The 25,319-nt window shown below is 41.5% G+C and overlaps 1 protein-coding gene across 1 annotated transcript; it reads left to right on the plus strand.

Moving 5' to 3' along the window:
• Positions 1 to 17,657: 17,657 nt before the first annotated feature.
• Positions 17,658 to 18,677, plus strand: LOC142433758 (melanoma-associated antigen B16-like). Its single transcript, XM_075538463.1, has one exon. It carries the CDS (start codon positions 17,658 to 17,660, stop codon positions 18,675 to 18,677), a length of 1,020 nt encoding a protein of 339 aa, XP_075394578.1.
• Positions 18,678 to 25,319: the final 6,642 nt, after the last annotated feature.

Genomic DNA, 25,319 nt, shown 5'->3' on the forward strand with positions numbered 1-25,319 from the left:
GATCTCAGGTCAGCTTCTGAACCCTTGAGGCTAAGGACCGAAGGAAAAGACATGCAAGATGGGAGGTAGGGAAAGCATTTCAGTGCCCTTCCCCCTGTCCTTGGCGACCAAAGGCTGACTACAAGGGGCAGAACATTGCATGGATCTTCTCCACCCCGAGGTGCTCGGTCCCTCAGCCCCCATTGGGTATCTGTACCTGGATCCCGGCAGGCTCTGGATTTCTTTCTCCCTTTTATGAACTGAGGTCGCGGCACAGTACAGGGCCTGTGCCCCTCTACCTCTAAGCCTGGCTCTTCTGGGAGCACATTTGCTGCCACAAGTAACAAAAAGATCCAGGGCACGGGCCTTATCTCGTGTAGATTGCTCAGTCCCCACGCACTGCGTTACCTTGAACACTGGCGACCCTGTGGAACCTGTGGAAATTATCCCTCTGTGCCGATGAGATGCTGCAGCCCGCAGATCAAGCTCCGGCTTGGGGATTTCCGGTGTGGAAGTTAGCGGAAGCACCCTCTGACCTTAGCTGTCGAGTTCTCCATTGGCTGACACCAGGGGCGGGGCTAATGGAACACACGCACTCTCTTTTGGAATGGGGAAGTAAAACACTGCAAGTTATCATTCGTATTCAGCTATTAAGTTCCTCTACATCCATAGTCGTAAAAGAACGTAGAAGAAATTGAAAGCATGGAGAGTCAGAAAAAGTGTCTGCAATTAACACATGATTATACTTTATGTGAGGAAAATTTGGAGGGGGAACTTCATTTAATCAATAGTTGTATAGGTTCAATATACAAAAAACATACTGCAATTTACAGCACCAACATCAGCAGGAATATAGTCTATTCCTCTGAAATTAAGCAGCATGGATAGAGCTTCTCATCAATAATACGGAAGAGGGAAAACTGAAAACTCGGGAACTAGGTAGCAGGTTGGGGGTTGGTAATAAAATTGCTGGGGTTGAAGGAACTGGAGAGAAGGGAAGAACTTGCCGTCCCCTTTGAAAAACAGCAGCTTGTTGTTCTGTCCTTCACAAAGATAACGTGCAACTTTCATGGGTCTGTTTTTTCATAAAATAAAGCACAGGACTTTGGATTTGGCAGTGGCTGGGAAGAAAAAGATCTGATTCCGCATTCTTTCCACCTCCCACATTCCCAACCAACTTCCTGAAGTCTGGAACACGGGATTTCTAAGTACACTATTCAAGACAATGCCGTGATTTAGTCCCAGCTCGTCCCCCTGGGCTAAAAGGATCGTTACCTACAGATATTTAGCTTCCTCCCACCTTGAAACTTATCTCTCACCAATTCTATTAAGGAAATTATACTCACTTGTTACTTCTTCCTGTCCTCTTTGCTTCTCCTTTTTCTTATAGCCACTCTTTCTTCCGATATACTGGAAAATTTCCCTTTCATTATGTTTAGTGTTTATTGTCTCTACAGGGATTATAGTCTCCACAAAGGAGAGATCATGCTTCTATCAGTAACCTAAGCCTAGCGCCTAAAACCTATCTGCAACATCACAGACAAGTTGTGCTCAAGTAAATTATAACTCCCAGGAATCCTTTAGGCCAGAATAGGACTGCCCCATAGAATTTCCAAGTATGTAATTTTAATGGAAACAGATTGCTTCATTTTGCTCCTGCTGAGCAGCTAGTGGGTTCAAATTGACAACCTTTTGGTAAGCATCCAAGCATTTACACTCTGTGCTACCAGGGATCCTTTGGGATACAGTAGATTCTCAATGATAGATCGATGAGCGAATGAAGGTTTCCACCTTTACTTAGAATGTCCGACAGTTAATTGAGGATGTTGTTACAGGAAAGATTTATGAGTGACTGCTTAGCAAAGTTGCTTTGATTGTCCAAGGCCACTCTCGACTTTGACCTGTGCTAGACTGAATACCAGCACATTCTTATTCCCTAGGGTGGATGATCCCTTCAGGACTAGTAGTGTGATTGGCTATACTGGGATTTTAGAGGGACGGATGGTTGGAAAGGGGGAACTGATTACAAGGATCTACATGTGACCTCATTCCTGGGGGATGGACAACAGAAAAGTGGGTGAAGGGAGATGTCATACTGGGCAAAATATAACGAAATAATAATTTATAAATTATCAAGGTTTCATGAGGGAGAGGGGAGTGGGAAGGGAGGGGGAAATGAGGATCTGATGCCAGGGGCTTAAGTGGAGAGCAAATGTTTTGAGTATGATGAAGGCAATGAATGTACAAATGTGCTTTACACAATTGATGTATGTATGGATTGTGATAAGAGTTTTATGAGCCTCTAATAAAATTATTTTAAAAACATTTACATAAAAATATTTATTATCCATCGTGTTGTTGCATGAATGACAGAATAAGTGAGCACATTTGACTGACACACCTAGCTCTTCTTTGATGATTTATAGTGATTACAAGTTAGCTGTGGATCCTATGACAGTGCAAGTTACTATGTTTCACATGTTACTGATAACATTAAATTTCAGGTTGAAATCCTTGAGTATAAGTCATTTTATCTTGACTTTCCACAAATTTATGTGGATCTCAAAATATTCTGGAAAACTCATTTCGGTTCTATACAAAATGGATTTGAGCTCTTTTCATTTTCAGGTGTTGAGCCATTTTTGAGCATGCAAATTAGCAGAGGAAATGGTGTGTGTGTGTATGTAATGTTTTTAACATTAATTCCCCAAACACAAAAAAATCGATGTATGCATATAGACTCTCCATATAATTGGAATAAAACAGTGTCGGGGGAGGGCATCCACCAAGGAATAGAATTTGTACAGCTCATTGGCCACATTGTAATTTAATCGGTGAGCAGTAATATTGACCAACTTCCTGCTCCGTGTCATCTGTTGAATGCTTTCTATATTGAGTGATTCATTGTATTAGAGAGAAAACCATTCCACTGGGAAATTGGATTGATGAAATGATTCCTTTCCTGAGTTGAGAACAGTGTTCTTCGCAATCTACCTACCTTAGCTAGTTCCTAATGGCAGTACAGGATGAGTTCCCTTCTTTTTGATAAAGACAATTCTATGAAAATATGAAAGCAACTGAAATCAAATCCTTTAGCTCCAAAACCAATCTGACTGCCATGGAATCAATGCCAATTCATGGCGACCCTATAGGACAGGGTCCTAAAATTCAGATGCAAAAGACTGCATGTTTGTATGATTTCATTTAAATTAAATTTCTAGAAAAAGATCTGTAGAGGTGGAAAGGTGATGATTGTGTGACTGTTGCTAGCAGTGGAATTAAGTAGAGATTAACTGCAAATAGTAGTGTAAATGGTGTGACAGTCAGGTGCGCGACAACTTGACTGAGTCAGGACTCTCAGTGATTTGGCAGCTGAGGCACCCCACCCATAATGTGATCCAATATAATGTAATCATTTCCGTGATGTGACTTGCTGTGAGCCAAGCAGTTACAAAATTCATATGCCTCACGATATATCTCTTTGCGCATGTGACTTACTTCATAATTAGGTACACACTATAGAGAACATCTCTTTTTTGTTGGCCTGGATCCCACAACCTGTTGCATCAATCCCTGGTTCTTGGTCCTTGAGCCAACAGCCCAACAACTTGCCTGATACCCCAGCAAGCCATTAGAGTCTGCCAACTCTGAATTCATTCACCTCTGCCAGCCAGACTTTCAGCTGCACTCCAGCGGCAGGAGGTATTTCTGCCGCATCTTTCTGCTTCCTAGTCTGTTGGCCCTAGCAGAGGCATACTTCAGGGGGATCCTCCAGTTTAACATCTGACCTATGAACCAGACTAGACTTACCCACTCACAACTTTTAAAAGATGTTAAAAATATAAATCTCTCTCTTTAGATACATATATAAGAGTTAGTGGTTTTGATGCTTTAAGAAAAACTCTGAACAGAGAAGTGACCAACAGTGGTTCATGTGGGGACTGCAGCTCTGTGCATCCAGATATGGCCTCATCCCTCTTCTAAAATTCTATGGGACTGACAAGCACCAGTTCTAACCTTAGGCTGTTTCTCCAGGCAGCACACCAAGTCAAAGTGGCAGGACTGTCTTACTCATCTCCACATAAATTGGCAGGCTAAGAAAAAGTAGGCCCTTGAGAGCTACAAGGCCAGTGGATTGAAAGCACCAGCCGCTTCCTAAGAGAAAGACAGGACATTTTGCTCCTGTAAACATTTATAGTCTCAGAAACTCCTACAGGGTTGCTACTCCAAACAGACCTTGAACTATTTATAGACTTTTCCATTTTTTCAGTGCCTTTCTATTTGTTCTTGTTTTGTTGGTCTTGATTTCCTTTGTTGTTGTGTTTGACTTTTCCCTGTTTTTGCACTTATTAATGTATCTGCATGTCTATCTAGAAGAGATAGGCGGGATAAATAATTCAGAGATTAAAGGAACCCAAACAATGGTTCTGGGGGTATACGGGAGAATGGGAGGTGGGAAAAAGGAAGGGAGGAGGGGGTGGGGAAGCAAACCAGGGAAAAGGAAACAAGTGAACTAAAATCAATGCAGACAAGGACGTAGGATGTCTAGTGGAACTTAATCCAGGGCAATGTAGCTGCGAGGAATTGCTAAACGTGAATGAAGACCGAACATGACGGTGGGAGTAGAGGAAAGTAAAAGGAAATAGAGGAAAGAACCAGGAGGCAAAGGACACTTATAGAGGCCTAAATACAGGCAGGTGCATACGTAAATATAAATATAACGAGAGGAGAATAGAACCATGTACTCATATCTATATGTTAAGAATTAAGGTTGCAGATGGGCCTTGACTCAAGTACTCCCTGAAAACAAGAACACTTTGTTCTAATAATCCGGCATTCTGTCATGTGTACTTTCCTGACACGATCCCTGAAGACAAAATAGGTGCATAAGCAAATGTGGTGAAGAAAGCGATTGGTGCCTGGCAATCAAAAGTCATAGTGTCTGGGGTCTTACAGGCTTGAAAATAAAAAAAGTGGCCATGTAGCTGAGAGCAACAAAGCCCACGTGGAAGAAGCACACCAGCCTGTGTGATAACAAGGTGTCCATGGGATTAGGTATCAGGCATCTAGACCTAGAACAAAATCGTACCCAATGTGAATGGAGGGTGGGGTGGCTGACATCCCTTCACAGAGGCATCACAGGGAAAAGATGAGCCAGTCAGGGTGCAGTATAGCACCCATGAAACATACAACTTTCCTCTAGTTCTTTCATGGCCCCCCTCTCCCTACCATGACCTCAATTCTACATTACAAATCTAATAGACATGAACATGCACACTGCTACAGGTAAGAACCAACCACACAGGGAATCCAGGATAGATAAACCCTCAGGGCCAACAATAAGTGTAGAAATATCAGGAGGATTAGTGGAGCATGGGAGGAGAAAGTGGGAATTGATCACAAAGATCAATCTATACCCCCCTCTCAGGGGAATGAACAATAGAAATTTGAGGGAGGGCTATGGAGGATGATGTAAGATATGAAAATAATAATCTATAACTTATCAAGGGTTCCTGAGGGAGGGCATGTGGGGGAGGGAGGGGGAAGAAATGGGGAGCCAATACCAGGGGCTCAAGTGGGAAGAAAATGCTTTGAAAATGATTATGGCAACAGAAGTGCAAATGTGCTTGACACACTGGAGGAATATATGGATCATGATGAGATTTAAGAGCCCCCAATAAAAATACTTTTTAAAAAAGAACAAAAAGAGAGGAGTGTGAGTAAGAGTAATTGAGAAGAGAGACTGAAGCCTGTACCTATGTAAAATTTCCTTTAAATTGTAAATACTAACAAAACATTTGTATTGTGATTAGAGTTGTATGAGCTCCCAATAAAATGATACTTTTTGAAAGACAAGAAAAGATTTCTACACGACAAGAAACATTCTTTGATTGCTTTCAGGGGTGAGGTAGGGAATGGTAAATAACTAGAGGCTAAACACACTGACATTAAGAGGATTCTGACTCACAGTGACCATATATAATGCTTCCAAGGCTGGGGAATTTGCATCTTTGCAGTTCAGCTCTTCCCGACAGAGCCACCTAAGTTCACATGTTAACTTGAGTGAAGGTGAAGGAAAAATAAAAGAGTCTGCTAAGAAAAAGGTGCTATGATGTTGTCATTGTCACTCATTAGGCTGCTAAACACCAGGCTAACGGTTCAAACCCACTAGCATGTCTGAGGATAAAAATGTGACTTTGCACTACCTTAAAGGTTACACCTCTGGAAAACCACAGAGGCAGTTCTACCCTGCCCAATAGGGTTGTCATGGGTCAGAATTGAGTGTGGTTCTTCTAGTCTAGTGTGAAGAATTATGGTGTGTTTGAAGAACTGCTCAAGGCTGGTGATACTGAAGCTGAGAGAGCAAAAGTTTCCTGATACATGAAACAACTGTGTAAATCGTGTTGAGGATTTCACTCTATATTTTTGTGGTGATAGGAAGCTCTCTGAAGATCTTAAGCAGCATGATCATATTAGCATTTCCAAGAATCAGCACAGTTCTAATATAGAAGATACAGATTGCACAAAGCCTGTTCAGACATTCTTGTAGCAGTTCCATTTGAAGATAATGGGATGATAGATTAGGGTTAAATAATTTAATCATAGGATTTTGCTGAGAAACTAAGGTATTCTTGTTATTGAAACTATACTTGAGAGTTTGTGCTAATGAATGAGGCCAGGGAAAACCAGAAAGGCCACTATTTGACTTGATCAACTGAGCTGAGGCGTGGAAGTAGAGGTATGTCTATGCAGATGTTGTTAGGTTCAATCCAACTCAAGACTACCCTGTGTCCAACAGAACGAAAGAGACCTGGGCTGACCTCACCATTGCTGTACTGTCTTAAGCAGCATGGAAGGAGCACGGTCAAAATGGCCATTAGAGGCAAGGATTGTGTGAATTCCCTCACGTAATTTGGACATGTCGTCAGGAGAAATCAGTCTCTGGAGAAGGGCATTATGCTTGGTAATGTAAAAGGGCAGCGAAAAAGAGGAAATCCCTGGACAAGATGGATTGAACCAGTGGCTACAACAATGCACTGAACGGTAAGAACAATTATAAGTATGGTATAGGACTGGGCAGTTTTTAGTTCTGTTGTACTCAGGGTCGCTATGAAGTAGAACCAAATTCAGAGCACCTAACGACAATAACAACATCTGTCTATCTATCTATCTATCTATCTATCTATCTATCTATCTATCTATCTATCTATCTATCTATCTATCTTTCCATCCATCCATCCATAATCTATCTATCTATCATCTATCTCTCTCTCTAGCTTTCTATCTAGAGCCCTGGTGATGTAGTTGTTTTGAGTTTGGGTAAGATCTGCATAGTTAGCTGTTCGACACCACCCGCAAATCTTCAGGAGAAAGACACAGTGTTTTCTATTACCATAAACAGTTAGTATTGGAAACCTACATCGGGGTTGCCATGAGTCAGCATTGACTCGGTGACAGAAAGATAGAATTAAGGAATTACCGATCGGAAGCCCTAATATAGTAATAAAATATTGTGATGGTTTTAATGCCTGCCAAAAACATGAGAAGGGCTACATCCATATATTATGCTTCTCATAATAGAAGTACACAGCAACATTTGAAGAATAATCTTGTAAATGAACAAAGATATCTTTAAAATTTTATTTAAATTTTATGTTATTGAGGGTTCTTACAGCTCTTATTCACACATATATCCATTTCATCAAACACATCTGTACATATGTTGTCATCATATTTTTCAAAACCTTTTCTTTCTACTTGAGCCCCTGGCATCAACTCTTCATTCTTTCCCCTCCCTCTGCTCCTCTCTCTCCCCCATGACTCCATGATAATTTTTAAATTATTCTCTTTCTTTAATGTCTTACACTAACTGCTGCCCCCTTTCACCCACTTTTCTGCTGTCCAGCCCGCTGGGATTGGGGCCAAACGTTAATCATGGCTCCCTTATGCCCCCCCCCCTTAACCTCCTAGTATCACTGCTCCCCTTATTTGTCCTGAGGGGTTTATCTGTTCTGGATTCCCTGAGTTGTGAGCTCTTATCTGTACCAGTTTACAAGATCTGGTCTAGCTATATTTGTAAGATAGAATTGGGGTCATAGTAGTGGGGGGGCAGGGCATTAAACAATTAAAGAAAAGTTGGGTTTTCCATCGGTGATATACTGCACCCTGACTGGCTCTTCTTTTCCTTGTGGCCATTCTGACAGGGGGTGTCCAATTGACTACAGATGAGCTTTGGGTCTCCACTCTGCCCTCTCCCTCATTCCCAGTGATATGCTTTTTGTTTTGGGTCTTTGATGCCTGATACCTGATCCCATAGCCACCTCATGATCACACAGGCTGGTGTGCTTCTTCCATTTGGGCTTTGTTGCCTCTCAGCTGGATGGTCGCTTGTTTATCTTCCAGCCTTTAAGACCCCAGACACTATATCTTTTGATAGCCAGGAACCATCAGCTTTCTACAACACATTTGCTGTGCACCCATTTTTCTTCAGCGATTGTATCAGGGAAGGTGAACATCACAGAGTGCCATGTTAGTAGAACAAATTGTTCTTTTATTGAGGGAGTACTTGAGTGGATGTCTAATGTCGATCTACTGCCGTAATAGTTTATAAATTAATATATGTACCTAGATGTGGGCCCCTGTCATTGCAAATAAATGTATTTACATATATACACAACTATATTTTGACCTCTACAAATGTTCTTTGCCTCCCAGTTCTTTACTCTGTTTCCTTTTACTTTCCTCCCATCTCCCTATCATATTCGGCCTTCATTGGAGTTTTGGTAATTCCTCTCAACTACATTTCCCTTGATCGAACCTCCCAAGCATCCCATGCTCTCCTTGCCACCACTTTTAGATCACTTATTCTTCCTTTGTTCCTGGGTTTGTTGGCACAACCCCCTCGTTTTCCCCCATCACTCCCTCTCCCTTGTCCCCCTTTAACTGGTGGTCCCATTGTTCTCTCTTCTGGTTTGCTCATCCCGCCTATCTTGTTCAGATAGAAATTCTTAGACAATGTTACATGCAAAAACAAAGCATAGCAAAATATAACAAAAAGACAAAATATAAATCAACATCTAATACAACAAAACAAAAAATAAAAGAAAAACAAACAGCAAAACTGAAAAGCCCTCAAATATTTCCAAGTACGTCTGTTGACTTTTTAAGTGTTTTCTAGTTGAGTCCTCTGGGGTGCCATGTCGTGGGCCCCAAGTCCACCTTTGGTGTTCCTCCGGGACTTTGTTGCTTTGCTTCCCTTGCTGCTCCACTCTAAACCCTTAGTGTTCACCCCGGTGTAGTGGGGTCAGATTAGGCACATCCCCAAGCTGCTTCCCCAGTGCTGTCCTCCTTATTGCTATGTGTCAGTGAGTGACAGGTGGTCATGTCCCGTGATGGGGCCAGTCCTTTGATCCTCTTTGTGCCATTAGCTGCTCTGTTTTCAGGTCTTGGTGAGCCTGGGTGTGTTCTACTCTATCCTTCCCTCTTCATTTGCTCCTGATCAGACGCACTCCACTTGCTGTGCCGCAGCTTCAGCATTGTCCTCTGAAATGCATTCCTCTGGGGTTGAGGATGGGGAGTGTCCTTGTAGTTGGAATTGGAGGCCAGCACGCTGACCTCTCTATTGGTTCCCTGCTTCATGGCTGTATGTTGCATACACGTCATGGCACAATGGGTTGAAATCTGGTCTCTCTCCCTTTCCTGTGGAGATATAAACAACACCCTCCACTTGGGTGTGTTAGTACCCTGTTCCCCTGCACCCCTGTTTCTTTCCCACCCCCGCCTTATAATTTGGCTGCCATATGTATCCCTGGGTTGGCTTTGGCACCTTCCATCGTACTTGGACCTTACCTTGGAAATATATGTATTTAATAGCTTTTCCCATATGTCTATTTTTGCATTTTTTTGCTTACCTCAGTAGACTCATGTACTTGTCATTTAGTTCTTGCCTTATTTTTCTTAGCATAATTTCCTCCAGTTCTTCCCTGCGGTCATGTGTTTCATGTGTTCATCACTACTTTTTAGGCATGCGTAATACTACATTGTATGTATGAACCAGTTTTTTAATGCATGCATCCATTGATGGAAATTTAGGTTGTTTCTAACTCCTTGCAATTGTAAATTGTGCCATGATGAACATTGGAGCACAGATGTCTGGCCATGGTTTGTTTCATGTCTCTTCTGAGTATATGCCCAGTAGGGGATTGCTGGTTCATATGGTAGCTCAATTTCCATATGTTTTAGATATGGTCAATTTGATATCCAGAATGGCTTTACATACCTACAGGTCCACCAACAGTGGACAAGTGTTCCTATCTCTGCAGAGCCCCTCCAACACTTGTTACTTTATGATTTTTTTTTGAATTGTGCTATCTTTGCAGGTGGAAGGTGGTATCGCATAGTTCTTTTAATTTGCATTTCTTTATTGACTAGGGATCTTGAAAATTTTATAAAAAGTTTATTGACCATTTGGATTCCTGCCCTTGAGAAACTTCTGTTCAGGCCCTTTGCCTCACTGGGCAATTTTTTTTCCTTGTAAGGTAGCAGAGTACTGTAGATTTTAGTAATAAGGCCTTTGTCTGATGTGCCATTGCTAAAGATTTTTTCCCGGTCTATGATATCTCTTAATACTCCCTTCACAAACTAGTCTGATGTACATGAGTGTTTTATCTTCACTATATCCCACTTGTCAATTTGTGCCTCCTCTGTGTATGTGTCCTTCCCTATTTTTGATAGCTTATGTACTGTCTGCACCAAAGTTCTCAGGTTTTTCCCAATTCCCTCAATGATGGTCCTAAAAGTTTGGGATTTTACCTCTAGGTCTGTGATGCACCTTGAGTTTATCCTTGTGTTTGGATCGAGTTGAGGGTCTTGCTTCATTTTTCTGCAGGTAGATATCCAGTTTTTTCCATCACCACTTATTGAAGAGGGCAACCACTTCACATATTATATATTTTTGGCTCTTACTGAAGATCAGTTGTCTGTATGCTAATGATTTTATTTCTGGGTTTTCCTTCCTTTTCCATTGGTGTGAGCATCTTTCATAATACCAATACCACACTGCTTTTACCACTATGGCTGTATAATATGCGCCAAAGCCAGATAAAGCAAGCCCTCCAGGTTTGTCCTACTTCTAGAGGAGTTCTCTCCTCATTCTGAGTTACTTACCTCTCCATATAAAGTTGGTAATCAGTTTTTTCCATTTCTTTGAAGAAAGATGATGGCATTTGTATTGATATAGCATTGAACTTATATATTGCCTTGGGCATAACTGACATCTTTACTTTATTGAGTCTTCTGATTCACGAGCATGGGGAATCTTTCCATTTGTTTAGGTTACTATTGGTTTCTTTTAATAATGTTCTGCAGTTTTCCTCATGCAGGTCTTTTTTTTATTATTCAGGTATATACCTAGAAATTTCAATTTGTGTTGCTGGCTATTTTGAAGGGTACTACATTTTTGGTACCCTCTTCCGTGGTCTTAAACAAATACATCTTAATCTATTCAAGTTTCACCTCTAACTTTGGAAGATTGTTGATGCTTTGTATCCGATATATTGCAGTCAAACTATTTTATATTTTGTCTTTCATGATCCATAATATGTATGGTGAAAATTCTCATTATAAATATTTTAAATTTTAAATACAAGTGAAGTGGATCACTTATGAGAATTATATCAAGCAATCAATTAGTTTAAAAAAAAGAAGAAGAAGAAGATGGAAAAAAATAACCAAACATTCAATACAGACTAAACTCTAGTCAAAGTTGAAGACAACTTCAAAATATTCAGGATCAAGTAGTTGGAGGCCACTTCTACTACATAGTCAAAAGAAAATAATAATTGTCACCTGATGTATAAAATTTCAAAGCATCCTGTAAAATGAGAAACAAATGAACTTATTTTTCCAAGGTTCCTCTAGTGATACAAAACTTGGAAAAGTCTACTCCAAGAAAAGAAGATCTGAGCTAACTTCTTTTATATAGAATAAAATATTGTAAATAAACTAATATCATATCCAGCATATCAGAGAAATACATTAAAAAGCAGCCATGTCCAAGTAATACAACGAAAATATAAGTAGGGAAAAAAAAGACATTTCCTACATTAAAACGGATTATTCATTCACTGCCAACCAATGCATTCTGACTCATAGTGGTCATATAGGACAGGGCAGAACTTCCACTATGGTTTTCTGAGACTGTGAATCTTTACGGAAGTATAAATCCTATTCTTTTTCCCATGCATCCGCTGGTGGTTATGGACTGTTCACCTTCTGGTTAGCAAGTCAACATTTTCAAGAATATAAAAAAAAAAATCCCCAAACCTTTGAAAAGTGCAAAACCAGTTCATAATTAAAAGACAAAACAAAAAACATAAAAACAATCTTTCTGCAAAGTAAGACTATTTAGGAACCTATCACATTTTACTAAGCAAAATTTTACTGTAATTGCACAGGCAAAAACTTAAGAAACTCAAAATATGTAAGAGGTTTGAAGACTGAAAGAGAAAGATAATATTTGGTAACATATTGTCTTATGGGTAGAAATGCAAAGGAAGAGGTTCATGAAATATTAATGTGTCTGAGACTCGAGGAAATTGGTGTACGGGAAGTTCGCTATAGCAAAATTAAGAGCCTCACTACAGGAAAGCGATGACTAGATGTTGTTAGAGCAAAATATCCTGTTCGCAATAGCAATCTATTGCAAAAAGTACCTAGGAAGAAACCTAACCAAGCTACATTTTTGGAGGCCAATATAAAGATTTACTGGTAGAATTAGAAAAAAATAAGACTCAAACAAATGGAGCAATATACTATTCTTTTTAAAAAAACATTTTATTAAGGACCCACAACTCTCATCAAAATCCATACATATACATACATCAATTGCATAACGCACATCTGTACATTCTTTCCCCTAATCATTTTCAAAGCATTTGCTCTCCACTTTAGCCTTTTGCATCAATTCCTTTTTTCCCCTCCCTCCCCGCTACCCCCTCCCTCATGAGTCCTTGATAATTTATAAATTATTATTTTGTCATATCTTGCCCTATCCGGCATCTCCCTTCACCCCCTTTTCTGTTTTCTGTCCCGCAGGGAGGAGGTCACATGTAGATCCTTGTAATCGGGTTCCCCTTTCCAAACCACTCATCCTCTACTCTCCCAGTATCACCCCTCACACCCCTGGTCCTGAAGGTATCATCCACTCTGGATTCCCTGTGCCTCCAGCTCCTATCTACACCAGTGTACAACCTCTTCTCTATCCAGACTTGCAAGGTAGAATTCGGATCACGATAGTGGGGGGGGGAGGGGAAGGAGGAAGCATTTAGGAACTGGGGGAAAGCTCTATTCTTCATTGGTGCTATGTTGCACCCTGATTGACTCATCTCCTCCTCTAGACCCCTCTGGGAGGGGATCTCCATTGGCCAACAAATGGGCTTTGGGTCTCCACTCTGCACTTCACCGTTCATTCACTATGGTAAGATTTTTTTTTTATGATGCCTTATACCTAATCCCTTCGACACCTCATGATCGCACAGGCTGGTGTGCTTCTTCTATGTGGGCCTTTTTGCTTCTGAGCTAGATGGCCGCTTGTTCATCTTCAAGCCTTTAAGAACCCAGACACTATCTCTTTTGATAGCCGGGCACCATCAGCTTTCTTCGCCACATTTGCTTATGCACCTGTTTGTCCTCAGCGATCGTATCATGGAGGTGTGCACCCAATGGTATGATATTTTTTTCTTTGATGCCTGATAATTGATCCCTTTGGAACCACGTGATCACACAGGCTGGTGTGTTCTTCCATGTGGGCTTTGTTGCTTCTGAGCTAGATGTCCGCTTGTTTATCTTCAAGCCTTTAAGACCCCAGACGCTGTCTCTTTTGACAGCTGGGCACCATCAGCTTTTTTCACCACATTTGCTTGTTCACCCGCTTTGGCTTCAGCGGTTGTGTCAAGAAGGTGAGCATCATAGAATGCCAATTTAATAGACGAAAGTATTCATGCATTGAGGGAGTGCTTGAATAGAGGCCCAAGGTTCTTTGGCCACCTTAATACTACACATATAAATATAGGGACATAGATCTAATATATACTATTCTTATTGATTGGGAGGGAGATATGTTAAAATGTCAATTATCTTTAACTCATTTATAAATTTAATGCATAGCAGAAGCTGCAAATATCAGAGCAAATCTAAACTAAACATAAGGAAACAGGGAAAAAAGCAATGAACTATAGCAAAAACATCTAAATAACAAAACATGAGAAAATTCTGGGGAAAATCCCCTAAAAACTGTGTGGAACTGGTATTTATGTATAGGCAAGGGCTGTGGAGCACAGATTTTAGAAGGCTCATGGCTGCAATAGGCAATAGATGAGAAAACAGTTTGGGAGAAAAATTTCATAGTGTTCTTCCTTCATCACAGCTTTCTGGAATAAGGAACTTTCCATTCTTCGCTAGAGAAATCAGACACAAGAAGGAAGAACACATATTTCAGGATCTATGGGATACTAACAGGACATGGGGTAATAACGTAACTTTAAATGCTATGCTATGCAAATGTATTTCTTGAAATATTTATCTATAGTTATTGATTTACCCATGTACTTATATTTTTTGGGTAGACATGCAATATGTATCTGATTTTATAAATGAGATTTTAACAAATGTCACTATACTGAATTAGGTCGCTAGCTCGACCTCTCGAAATACTGCGGCCTTTTATGTAAGAAGCAAAATTTTCTAAAGGTAAAGGACGTACGCGTTTACGTTTTGCTGGTAAAAACATAGCACTAGGGGAAAGCATTTTTTACTGACAGCCCACCACGTGTCTTGAAACAGTCGCTTGCTGCAGCTCTGCTATCTAGCATGATGGGAGCCAAATCCAATGTGTAAAAAATTTATAGTTGGACAAATGCATTTAGATTTCCAGAGAGGTGACATTTCCCAGGCTATCTTTTTAAAATACAAAAGATTTAAGATGATGGTGCTTCTTATAAAATGGTCACAGAGGAAAAGGCCCAAACGTGAGGTATTTTTAAAAATCGTTTTATTGGGGACTCATAAAACTCTTATCACAATCTACACACATCAATTGTGTCAAGCACATTTTTACATTCGCTGCCCTCATCATTCTCAAAATATTTGCTCTCCACTTAAGCCCTATGTATCACGTGCCTCATTTTCCCCTTCCCTCCTCATTCCCCCCTCCCTCATGAACATTTGATAATTTATAAATTATTATTTGGTCATGTCTTACACTGTCGGACGTCCCCCTTCACCCACTTTTCTATTGTCTGTCCCCCAGAGAGGAGGTTATATGTAGATCCTTATAGTCGGTTCCCCCTTTCTACCCCACCTGCGGTCCAGCCTCTTGGTATCGCTACTCTCAGTACTGGTCCTGAAGTGATCCTGGATTCCCTGTGTTTCTGGTTCCTATCTGTACCAGTGTACATCCTTTAGTCTAGCTGGATTTGTAAGGTAGAATTGTGATTATGATAGTGGGAGGGGGGGTGAGGGGGGCGTGAGGAAGCATTTAAGAATTAGAGGAAAGTTGTGTTTCATCCTTGCTACCCTGCACGCTGACTGGCTCGTCTCTTCCCCTTGACCCTTTTGTACAGAGGTGTCTCTTTAGCTACAGATGGGCTTTGGTCTCCACTCCGACTCCCTTGTAAAGGTGAGGTCTTATGGGCACCACCTCCGCTGCCATCCCTGAGAGGTCTGGGGCACAGAAGACTGGGTGAGGTTCACGTCTCTTCCACCTAAGGAGGTCTCTAGAGGTTATCAACCGTGAACTAAAGGTGTAATCTCAGGCTCTGTAAAGCGTGTATAAAATGATCCTGGTGAGAGACGGCTGAGGAGCTCAGAGCTAAGGAGGCCACGCCCCCATTCAACCCGGAACTCACGTGACCGGACGGTCATAGTCACCGGAAGTGGCTTGCTCCTGCGGCAAAGCGGAAGGTTGATCTGAAAGGGGTGGCCTCAGGGTAGTCGGAGTCTGAGAGGCGGCTGCTGTCACGATAAGGTAAGGACAGACTCAAAGGAAAAGTGAAGCGGCACCACCCACTTTTCCCTTCGGCCTCGAAGGCTTCCGGAATAAGTGTGCTCACCGAACTTCCGCCTTTTTTCGTCACTCGAGCGTTAAAGTCGTAGACCAAAGCGTGTAGCCCCAGGTGTCAGAGGGCGCTCCAGGGGCTTTCGACGCCAGGCCCCAGTGCTAAGTGTCCCCATTTCTGATCTCAGCTCCCGGGAAATCCACAAAGAACTCAGTAGAGCTCCGCTTTTGCTCTGAGGCCTCCTGGTGAGCCGCATAATGTACAAATACGTCAGATTCCGACGGGGATGAGGGTCTTGCTTTTAGGGAGGATACATCCAGCCAACAGAGGGAATGCGTCAGAGGGGGTCCACTCAGGTTTAGCCTGGGATTTGCGTGTGACGGAGGTTCATTGTCCTAACATAACGTCATCACAGGGGGAGGTGGCCCAGGCCCTGCGCGGACTAAAACGAGGACCCGGAATGAGATCTGAGAGGTTCAGCCACCCTAGAAAAGAGTCCTGCCACTGTCAGCCTTGGGGGGCCCTGGGAACCGTTGTAAGGCTAAGATTACCTTGAATTTCCACCTGGAGGTCTCAGAGAGGTGACGGTTTTGTTTCAGGAACTCAGAAACATCTCCTCAGAACACAGGGGCTTTACATAATCTTATTGGTGTCAGTACTATGAAGTATCTGGCTAAGCTGTTAGCGTGGGTTCCCTTCCCATATTCTTCAAGGTTTTCAAGGGAAGTGAGGAGGCCTTTCTTTGAGACAAAGAGGGAGGTGGTCTGTGGCAGTTGCATAACCTGTGAACGGGAGCAAAGGGTGGAGCCTAGCTGTCAATCAGATCGCAACCTTGTGACCTCATTTGGAGCTGCGACAGACATAAATAGCTCACTGGAGGCCAGATGCGCTTTCTGCCTTCCCTTTCCTGTTGTTGAGACACTCAGAGAGCTGGAGAAGGCATGTGGAGACCCACACCAGAGTTGAGATGTTTCCACTGCCACTCGATCCACAAGATCCTTTACCCACTGCTCTGTGATCTTTCTGCAATTGGCATCATTGCATGTTCTTCATGAGTCTAAAAAAGGACTTATGGACTCATATTGGACATATGGGCTAATATTGAACTATGGCCTTGATCTGGACTTGGTTGGGATGTTTCCTCTATATAATACAATTGCTCTTTTATATAAAGCTCTTTCTTACACACGTTTGAGTGTCTATAAATATGTTTCTCTAGTCAACCCAAACTAGCACATGGTTCAAGCTGTGCTAGGAGTTACAATAAGGGTCCTCCATCAATACTGAAGGTACCACCCAGTCCCCAAACAGAGGAACTTCCACATATCCCAAGCCTATCTACTTATTCTCAGTCCTGGGAAGCTTTGGTCTGGTGCGGCAGCTATTCCTTGAAGAACCTTCTCACGTCTTCCTTTAAGTTCTTGTGTGACAGCGTGAGTGGGAGGGCTAGAGACTTGTGAATCCTTAGAGCATTTTTTTGAGGAAAAGAACGGTGGAGGCAGCCATTATCAGAGCCCCCACTATTGAACTTAACAACCTAGGCTGCTCACATCCTGTCTTTCTATTTTAGGTGTGGGAATCCAGTGTTTACCTTTCTGAAAACATCCCTGCCTCTGTATGATAATGTCTCAGAGTGGAGAAAGTTCTGACTACACAGGGGATCAAAGCCTTGGAAGCAGCAGTAAGCAGGAGGAAACACCAATTTCTGACGTTGCAGAAGAAGGCACCATCGCCTCTGAATTGATCTCTGGTGCACTGGAAGAGGCTCCTGCCACAGAGTCATCCAGTACTCCCCAGGGTTCTCAGAGTATCTGGGTTCCTTCTTCTGTGTCATTGAACAAATCAGATGAGAGCTTCAGCAACCAAGAAGATGAGAAAAATCCAAGCACCTCAATGCTCGTGCCAGACACCAATGACTTGCCTGCCTGTCTAGGTGAGAAGATGACTTTGTTGGTGCAATTCATGCTGACCAAGTACCAACACAGGGAGGTGATCACAAAGGAAGACATCCTGAAGGTGGTCATTAGAGAATATGAAGACCACTTTCCTGAGATCCTCACTATGGCCTCTAAGCGCATGGAGCTGGTCTTTGGCATTGAAGTGAGAGAAGAGGATCCTATCAACCACTGCTATATCCTTTGCAATAACATGGGTCTCACCTACAATAGGATGCTGACTGGTGAGGAGACCCTACCCAAGAATGGTCTGCTGATTTTTATTCTGGGTGTCATCTTCATGAAAGGCAACCGTGCCACTGAGAAGGAAATCTGGACAGTGTTGAACAGAACGGGAATATATTCTAGGAAGAAACATATCATCTATGGGGAACCCAGGAAATTCATCACCAGAGATCTGGTGATGGAAATGTATCTGGAGTACCGACAGATTCCCAATCGTCATCCAGTGAGTTATGAATTCCTTTGGGGTCCTAGGGCCCACGCTGAAATTAACAAGGTGAAATTCCTGGAATATTTAGCCAGGGTCAATGATTCTGATACTCCGTTTTACTCATCACAATATGAAGCTGCTTTGCGAGATGAGGAGGAGAAAGCCAAAATTTCACCCATGTTTACTACTCCTCACAAGGCCAAAAAAACTTCCAAGGTCGCACCTAGAAAATCCTCCACCAATAACAAGGAATGAAGGCGATTCTCCACTTTTTGTTTTTTTTGCCGTAACCTGCCCTTTTAGCATTGGATTCAAAGACTATGAATGACATTGGTCCCATTTATTGGTAGTTTCAAGATTTTAGAGTAAGTTTTACTAATTTTAAACCAAGTTTGACAATGGTTATTGTCTTGAAAGTATAAAACAGCTTTGAATTTTGGGGACAAAGAAATAGAATAACTGTTAAAAGATGTTTATTTTTTGCTTGCTTATATCTTTTAGTCTGTTTCTCTGTAAAAATAAGAGATACCTGAATTTGTTTTATTTGTTCAAGAACATAAGAGAAATTAAATCTTAATTAAAACTCATGCTCTGCTTCATCATTTCCCAAATAAGAAAGCACCACACTAGTACAAAGGTAATAAGGTAGCTAAGACTCAAGTTCTGCTAAGAATTTTAGATTCTAGAACCTGCAGTCATATAACAAAGATGGTGGGCCCCCTCTAAATCCCAAGGATATGTATTAGTTGTGAGATTGTAAGATGTTTTCCATTGCTAATGTGTCAACTCTGACTCATAGCAACCCTGTAGGACAAGTGTAGAACTGCTCCTTAAGGCTTCCAAGACTGTCAATCTTTACGAGTAAAATATCTAGGTTAATGGCTCTCAACCTTCCTAGTGCTGCGACCCTTTAATAGGGTTCCTCATGTTGTGACCCTCAACCATAACATTAGTTTCGTTGCGACTTCATAACTAATTTTGCTACTGTTATGAATCATCATGTAAATATCTGATCTGCAGGATGTATTTTCACTGTTAAAAACTGAACATATTTAAAGCATAGTGATTGGTCACAAAACAGTATGTGATTATATATTGTGAAATATGTATTTCTAATTACAAATCAATGAAATTTTGTCTTTAAGAATGGTGTAGCATGAGAAATAGAGGCAGTACTCAGTTGAAATAAAAAAAAAGCAGAAGCCACTGTGCTTGAACTGTTTGCTCTTGCCAGGGAGCCACTCTATTCAAAGGACATTTTAATTTGGTTATATTCATTTTACTTGGGCAATTCTACTAGCAAAGGATAGATAGTACATGGGAGTGAAATGCATGAAAAATTTATAGATGGTTTGGATTGAAGGGCAGCTGGAAGAGTGGAGCAATATTGACAAAAATTCTAAGAATTTTTTATTGTAGCCAGCTGGGAGAAGACTCGCACACCCATACCTTCTGAGGGGAAGAATTTGCAGTTTTACTCCCTAAGCAACCTTTCTGTGTCATTTGATAGTCTTGTTCTACAGCAGGTTGTGGTTTTTCTCTGTGACATCCCGAATTAAAACATAAGTGACACAATGATAGAGTCAAAATAACTATAGTAATAACTGTCATTTATGAAAGACCTAATATATTCCTGGCACCGTGTCAAGCATTTTCCATGCATTATACACTTTCCGACAGTCCCACCAAACAGCTTATCAAAGCCACTTTACAGATGAAGAATTTAATTCGGCACATTTGGTTATGTGCATCTGTTCATAGGACTAGTTTATAACAGAGCAGGGACTAAACCCCAGGTGTAAATTAGTCTTGGGAGCCAGGTGTAAATTAGTTTTCCATTCCTTCCATCCTTAGACAATTATCTGTTTCCTAATTAATTTCTCTTCCCACTATTCCATAATGTGTCTCAGGAAATAAAAAGAAGGACCCTGGGTCTCAGGAAATAAAAAAAAGTGAAAAAAAGTTAAGGAGCCCTGGTGGCATAGTGGTTACATATATGGCTGTGATCTCCATGGTCAGTAATTAGAAAGTACCAATCAGTCTGCTGTAAAGCAGCACAGTCATGGAAACTCAGGGGTGCGTTCTATCCTGACCTTTTGGGTCAATATGGGTCAACATTGATTTGATGGCAGTGTACTTGCTTTTTATTTTTTATTGTGTGTATCTGACCTATGCTAGCTTGACAAAAACAAAACAAAATCACTACCATCAAGTAAATTCCAACTCATGGTAACCCTGTAGGACAATGTCGAACTGCACCTGTGAGTTTCTAGAGATTGGGAGTGACTGGTAATGACTGTAGTGGTTATGCGTTGGATTGGGATCCATCTTTATGAGGACTAGACCAGAGTATGTACATAGATCAGATAAGAGATAAGAGGGCAGGAGACATGCAGTTAAACCACCAGCTGATCTTCAGAAGAACCATTATTCCTGTTACTGTTGCTGAAATGTTATCCCTCTTGACTTTCATGTACTAAATGATCTAAAATATGCATGTGACCATACGAAAATGAAACAGCTTAATGAGGTAAAACAAAAGTCATAATAGGGAGGGGAGTCAATATTGGAGAACTCTAGTACAGTTATGTGGTTCATCAGTGCCATACCAAACCCTGGATTTATTATCCCTTCTGTGTGGTCCTTTTGTGAGGGTCTGTTATATTATCTTACAGGTGGGTTTCGGATCTCCGCTACATCTATAGCCCTTCACATTGATTTGGTGGTTTGCTTTACAACTTCTGATATTTCATCCCGTAGATACCTCATAATCACACAGGATGGTGTACTTTTTCCATGCGGGAATTGTTACTGCCCCACTAGATGGCTGCATGTTTAACCACAAGCCTTTAAAACCCCAGATGCTATACGTTTTAATAGCCAGATACCATCAGCTTTTTTTGTCACATTTGCTTCTGTACCCATTTTGTTTTCAGCGATCATACCAAGAAGATGAATATCATACAACCCCTTGTTATTAGAACAAACCATTCTTTTAAAAAATCATTTTATTGCAGACGCTTATAATTTTATTACCATCCATACATCAATTGTATCAGGCATATTTGTACATATGTGCCATCATTCTTTTCTAGACAATTATTTTCTATTGAGCCCTTGGTATCAGCTCATCCCTCGCCCTTCCTCTCAAACCACCCTCATGACCCATTGATAGATTTTAGATTATTAGGTTATTTAGATTTTAATTATCATTTTCATGTCTCACACTGACCACTATCTCCCTTCCCCCATGGTTTCCATTGTTCTTCCCTCCTGGAGGGGGGAGTGTTGTTGTGTGTCAATTATTATGATCAGTTCCCCTTTCTTTCCCCCAGCCTTCTCCCTACCCATCTGATATCGCTATTCCCATTTCTGCACCTGGGTTGCATGTGTCACGAGCTCTTATCTCTTATCTACACCTGTGTACATGCTCTGGTCTAGTCTGAAGTGAGAGGCATCACCACGGCCATGATGCTGAGGAGTGAGGAAGCCTCACTGGTTAACTCATCCCTTCCCTGTTACCCATCTATGATGGGGTGTCCCATTGTCTACAGATGGGTTTGGGGTCTCTGCTCTGAACCACTTCATTCTCAACAATATACTTTTGTTTGCTTGCTTGTTTGTTTTCAATCTTCTGATGCCTGTTACCTGATGACACCTCATGATGGCACAGGCTGGTGTGCTTCTTCCATGTGTGGGCTTGTTGTTTATCTGTTGGTTGGCCACTTGTTTACCTTCAAGCCTTTAAGACCCCAGATTCTATATATTTTACTAGCCAAGCACCAACTGCCTTCTTCACCACATTTTCTTATGCACCATTTTTTTTTCCTCCAGCGATTATGCTGGGAGGATGACCATCTCAGATTTGCCAATTTTTTTAGAACAAAGTGTTCTTGTATTGAGGGAGGCTATAAGCAGAGGCTCGAAGTCCGTCCACTACCTCAGTGTATTTCCATTTAAATATGTGTGGATAGGCAATACCTCTACTTTTCTGGATTAATGTATTTACATATGGACCCACCTATACTTATAACTCTATCCATAGCTTTGCTTCCTACATCATTCTCTTTCCTTTTATCTTCCTTCTGCCCACTATCATGTTTACCCTACTTCTTCCTCAGTACTTCCTCTCAGATAGAATGTTATTGTGCTAGCACCCCCGAGATCTCTATATCCTCCTTGTTAATGAGTTTTATTCCCTAGTTGTTCCCCCATCTATGGCATTGTTTGCCCACTGCACCCTTCCCCTGCCCCCTTCTCTCTCCAAATCCCCCCAGGACCGGTGGTCCTGTTACTTTCTCCTTGAGTTTGTTTCCTATGTCTGTCTTGTGTAAGTAGGCATACCAATAATGTCATAGACCAAACAAATAGAAAACAAATGATTGAGAAAAAAGAAAAAAAAACACATGCATAATTCCTGGTCTGTCCACTGACCTTTATGAGTATTTTTCCACTGGTCCTGGGGAAAGTCTCCTAGCCTGAGAGGCTGAGGTGTATTGGGGGGGGCGCTCTTTGGTGGATTTGTGGCTTTGCTTTGCTTCTGTTTCTTATCTGTTATGTCCCCTTCCTGGTTTGTCCCACTGGGGGGGGGGGGTTCAGACCACACTTCATCACTGCTGTGTGATTCCAGTTTCATCCTCTGTAGTAGTTGCTCCAGTAAGGGGACAACATGTCATGAGCCATTTTCAACCCTAAAGTCGTCTTGGTGCCTTCACAGTTCCATGCAGGGATACCTTCCGCTGGGCTTGGTTTGTTGATATGGGGTCTAGACTGACCGTCCCTCTCTTTTTTTTCCTTCTTGGTTTGCTTCCCTGTGGGTATGATATGCCGGCCCCTCACCCCAACCTGTAAGTTTAGTGTTGTTCTCTGTCACACGTACTTCTAAGGAGGGGGTCTGTTTGGCTCTTGTTGGGGCCTGTCCTGTAGCCCAATCTTTTCATGATTATGTTGCCATCATGGTTTGGTGTGTCATCATGGGGTCTGTATTCACACTCCTGATTCTGTGGAGACATAAGCAATAATCTCCCCCTGGGTGGGTTAGTGCCCTGTTCCCCTCGGCCATCTTCTCACTCTCATGCCCCTCTTTTCTCCCTCTCCCTTCCTGCCTTTCCCCTTATTTGTACTGGATTAATATGTACCTCCTTGAGATTGGTCTGACCTCCACCCAGCTGCCTGTACTTCAATCCATATATTGTGAGATAAGTGGCTTTTCTTCTATACCTACTGTGCTGTTTATACTTACCTCAGGGGGCTCATGTTGTACTTGGCCTTTTGTGATTAGCTGACATAATTAGCATAATTTACTCCACCTCTTCCCATGAAACATGTTTCATGTGATAATTAGGGCTTTTTAGTGACGCATAGTACTCCTACTCCATTTTGGTTATGTGCCAGAGTTTACTAATCCACTCATCTATTGATGGAAATTTAGGATTTTTCAAACACATTGCCATTGTGAATTGTGCCACAATAAACATTGCAGCCCAGACAATTGGTTTTAGTCTATTTCCTACCTGTGCTGGGAATATGCCCAGTAGATGGATAGCTGGGTCATAAGGTAGATCAATTTTCATTTGTTTTAGATATCACCAGAACGCTTTCCACAGAGGCTGTACATATCTATGTGACCACCAGCAATGGAGAAGAGTTCCTATCTTGCCACATCCCCTCCAACATTTGTTGCTCTCTGATTTTCAGATTTGGGCCAACCTCAAGGGTGTTACATGGTATCTCATGGTCGTTTTAATTTTCATATTTGATAGCCAATGATCAGTAGCATTTTTTCATATGTTTTTTGGCCATATGGGTCTGCTCCCTAGTGAAGCTTCTTTCAGTTTAGGGGCCACTTCCTGAGGGAGTTAACTGTTTTCTTCTTTGTGCAGGCAATGCGGGTATTGTCGATTTTAGTAATAAGCTCACCGTCTGTTGTGTCATTGTTAAAAAAATCTCCCAGTCTGTGGGTTACCTGGTTACCCTCTTGGTGATGTCTTTCAATGCACACAGGTGTATCCTTAATAGATCCCATTTGTCGATTTTAGGTTCACCTATTTGTGTACCTTTCCTTATTGCAGTTAGCCTATGTAGTCCCTTGGCCATGGTTCTTAGGTTTATCCCGATTCCTTCGTTGATGGTACTGATAGTTTGGGATTTTACTTCTCAATCTGTAATCCACCTTGAGTTTGTTTTTGTGCATGGGGTCAGGTAAACATCTTATTTCATATTTCAATATTTGGCTATACAAGGTTTCCAGCACCTTTTGTTAAATAGGGCATCTTCTGACCATACTGAGGCAGAGAGGATCTTCCACGGGATTAGGTGTCTTATGGCATATTTGTTGAGTTTTTCCTTGTCTTGGAAGATCTTTTTCTCTCCTTCTCTCTCTTAATAGGTAATTTGGCAGGGTAGCAGATTATTAGGCAGGTAATTTTTTTCTTTAAGCTTTTGGAATATGTTACTCCACTTGCTCCTCTTCATGGTTTCTGCTGATAGGTTTGACCATATTCTTACCTGAGCACCCTTGTATGTGACTGTCTTCCTTTCTCTTGCTGCTCTTAAGATTTTCTCATTTTCCTCAAAGTTGGACAATTTAAATACTACATGCCTTGTTGAGTTCTTCCTGGGGTTTAGTCCATTTGGTGTCCTCTCTGCTTTCTGTATGAGTGTCTGATGACCATTCATTAAGGTGGGATAGTTTGCTTCCAAAAAATTCCCTTGCTAATTTAGCTGTTGGCTTCTTCGTTGTGTCTTGTTCCCCGCAGACTTATTAGTCCTATATTGACCTGTTCATTGCATCTGTCATTTATCTCTGGCTTTCTTCCACCTCTTTTATTATCATGTTTGTCTGTTTTTCTCAATCGCTGAATTTTGTCTGATTGTTTTCAAGATCACTGATATGGT

This window comes from Tenrec ecaudatus, chromosome X (assembly GCF_050624435.1).
Source record: "Tenrec ecaudatus isolate mTenEca1 chromosome X, mTenEca1.hap1, whole genome shotgun sequence".
NCBI classification, from domain to species: domain Eukaryota; kingdom Metazoa; phylum Chordata; class Mammalia; order Afrosoricida; family Tenrecidae; genus Tenrec; species Tenrec ecaudatus.

Excerpts from the sequence above, each read along its gene's own strand:
- LOC142433758 (XM_075538463.1), top strand. The coding sequence starts at position 17,658 with ATGTCTCAGAGTGGAGAAAGTTCTGACTACACAGGGGATCAAAGCCTT.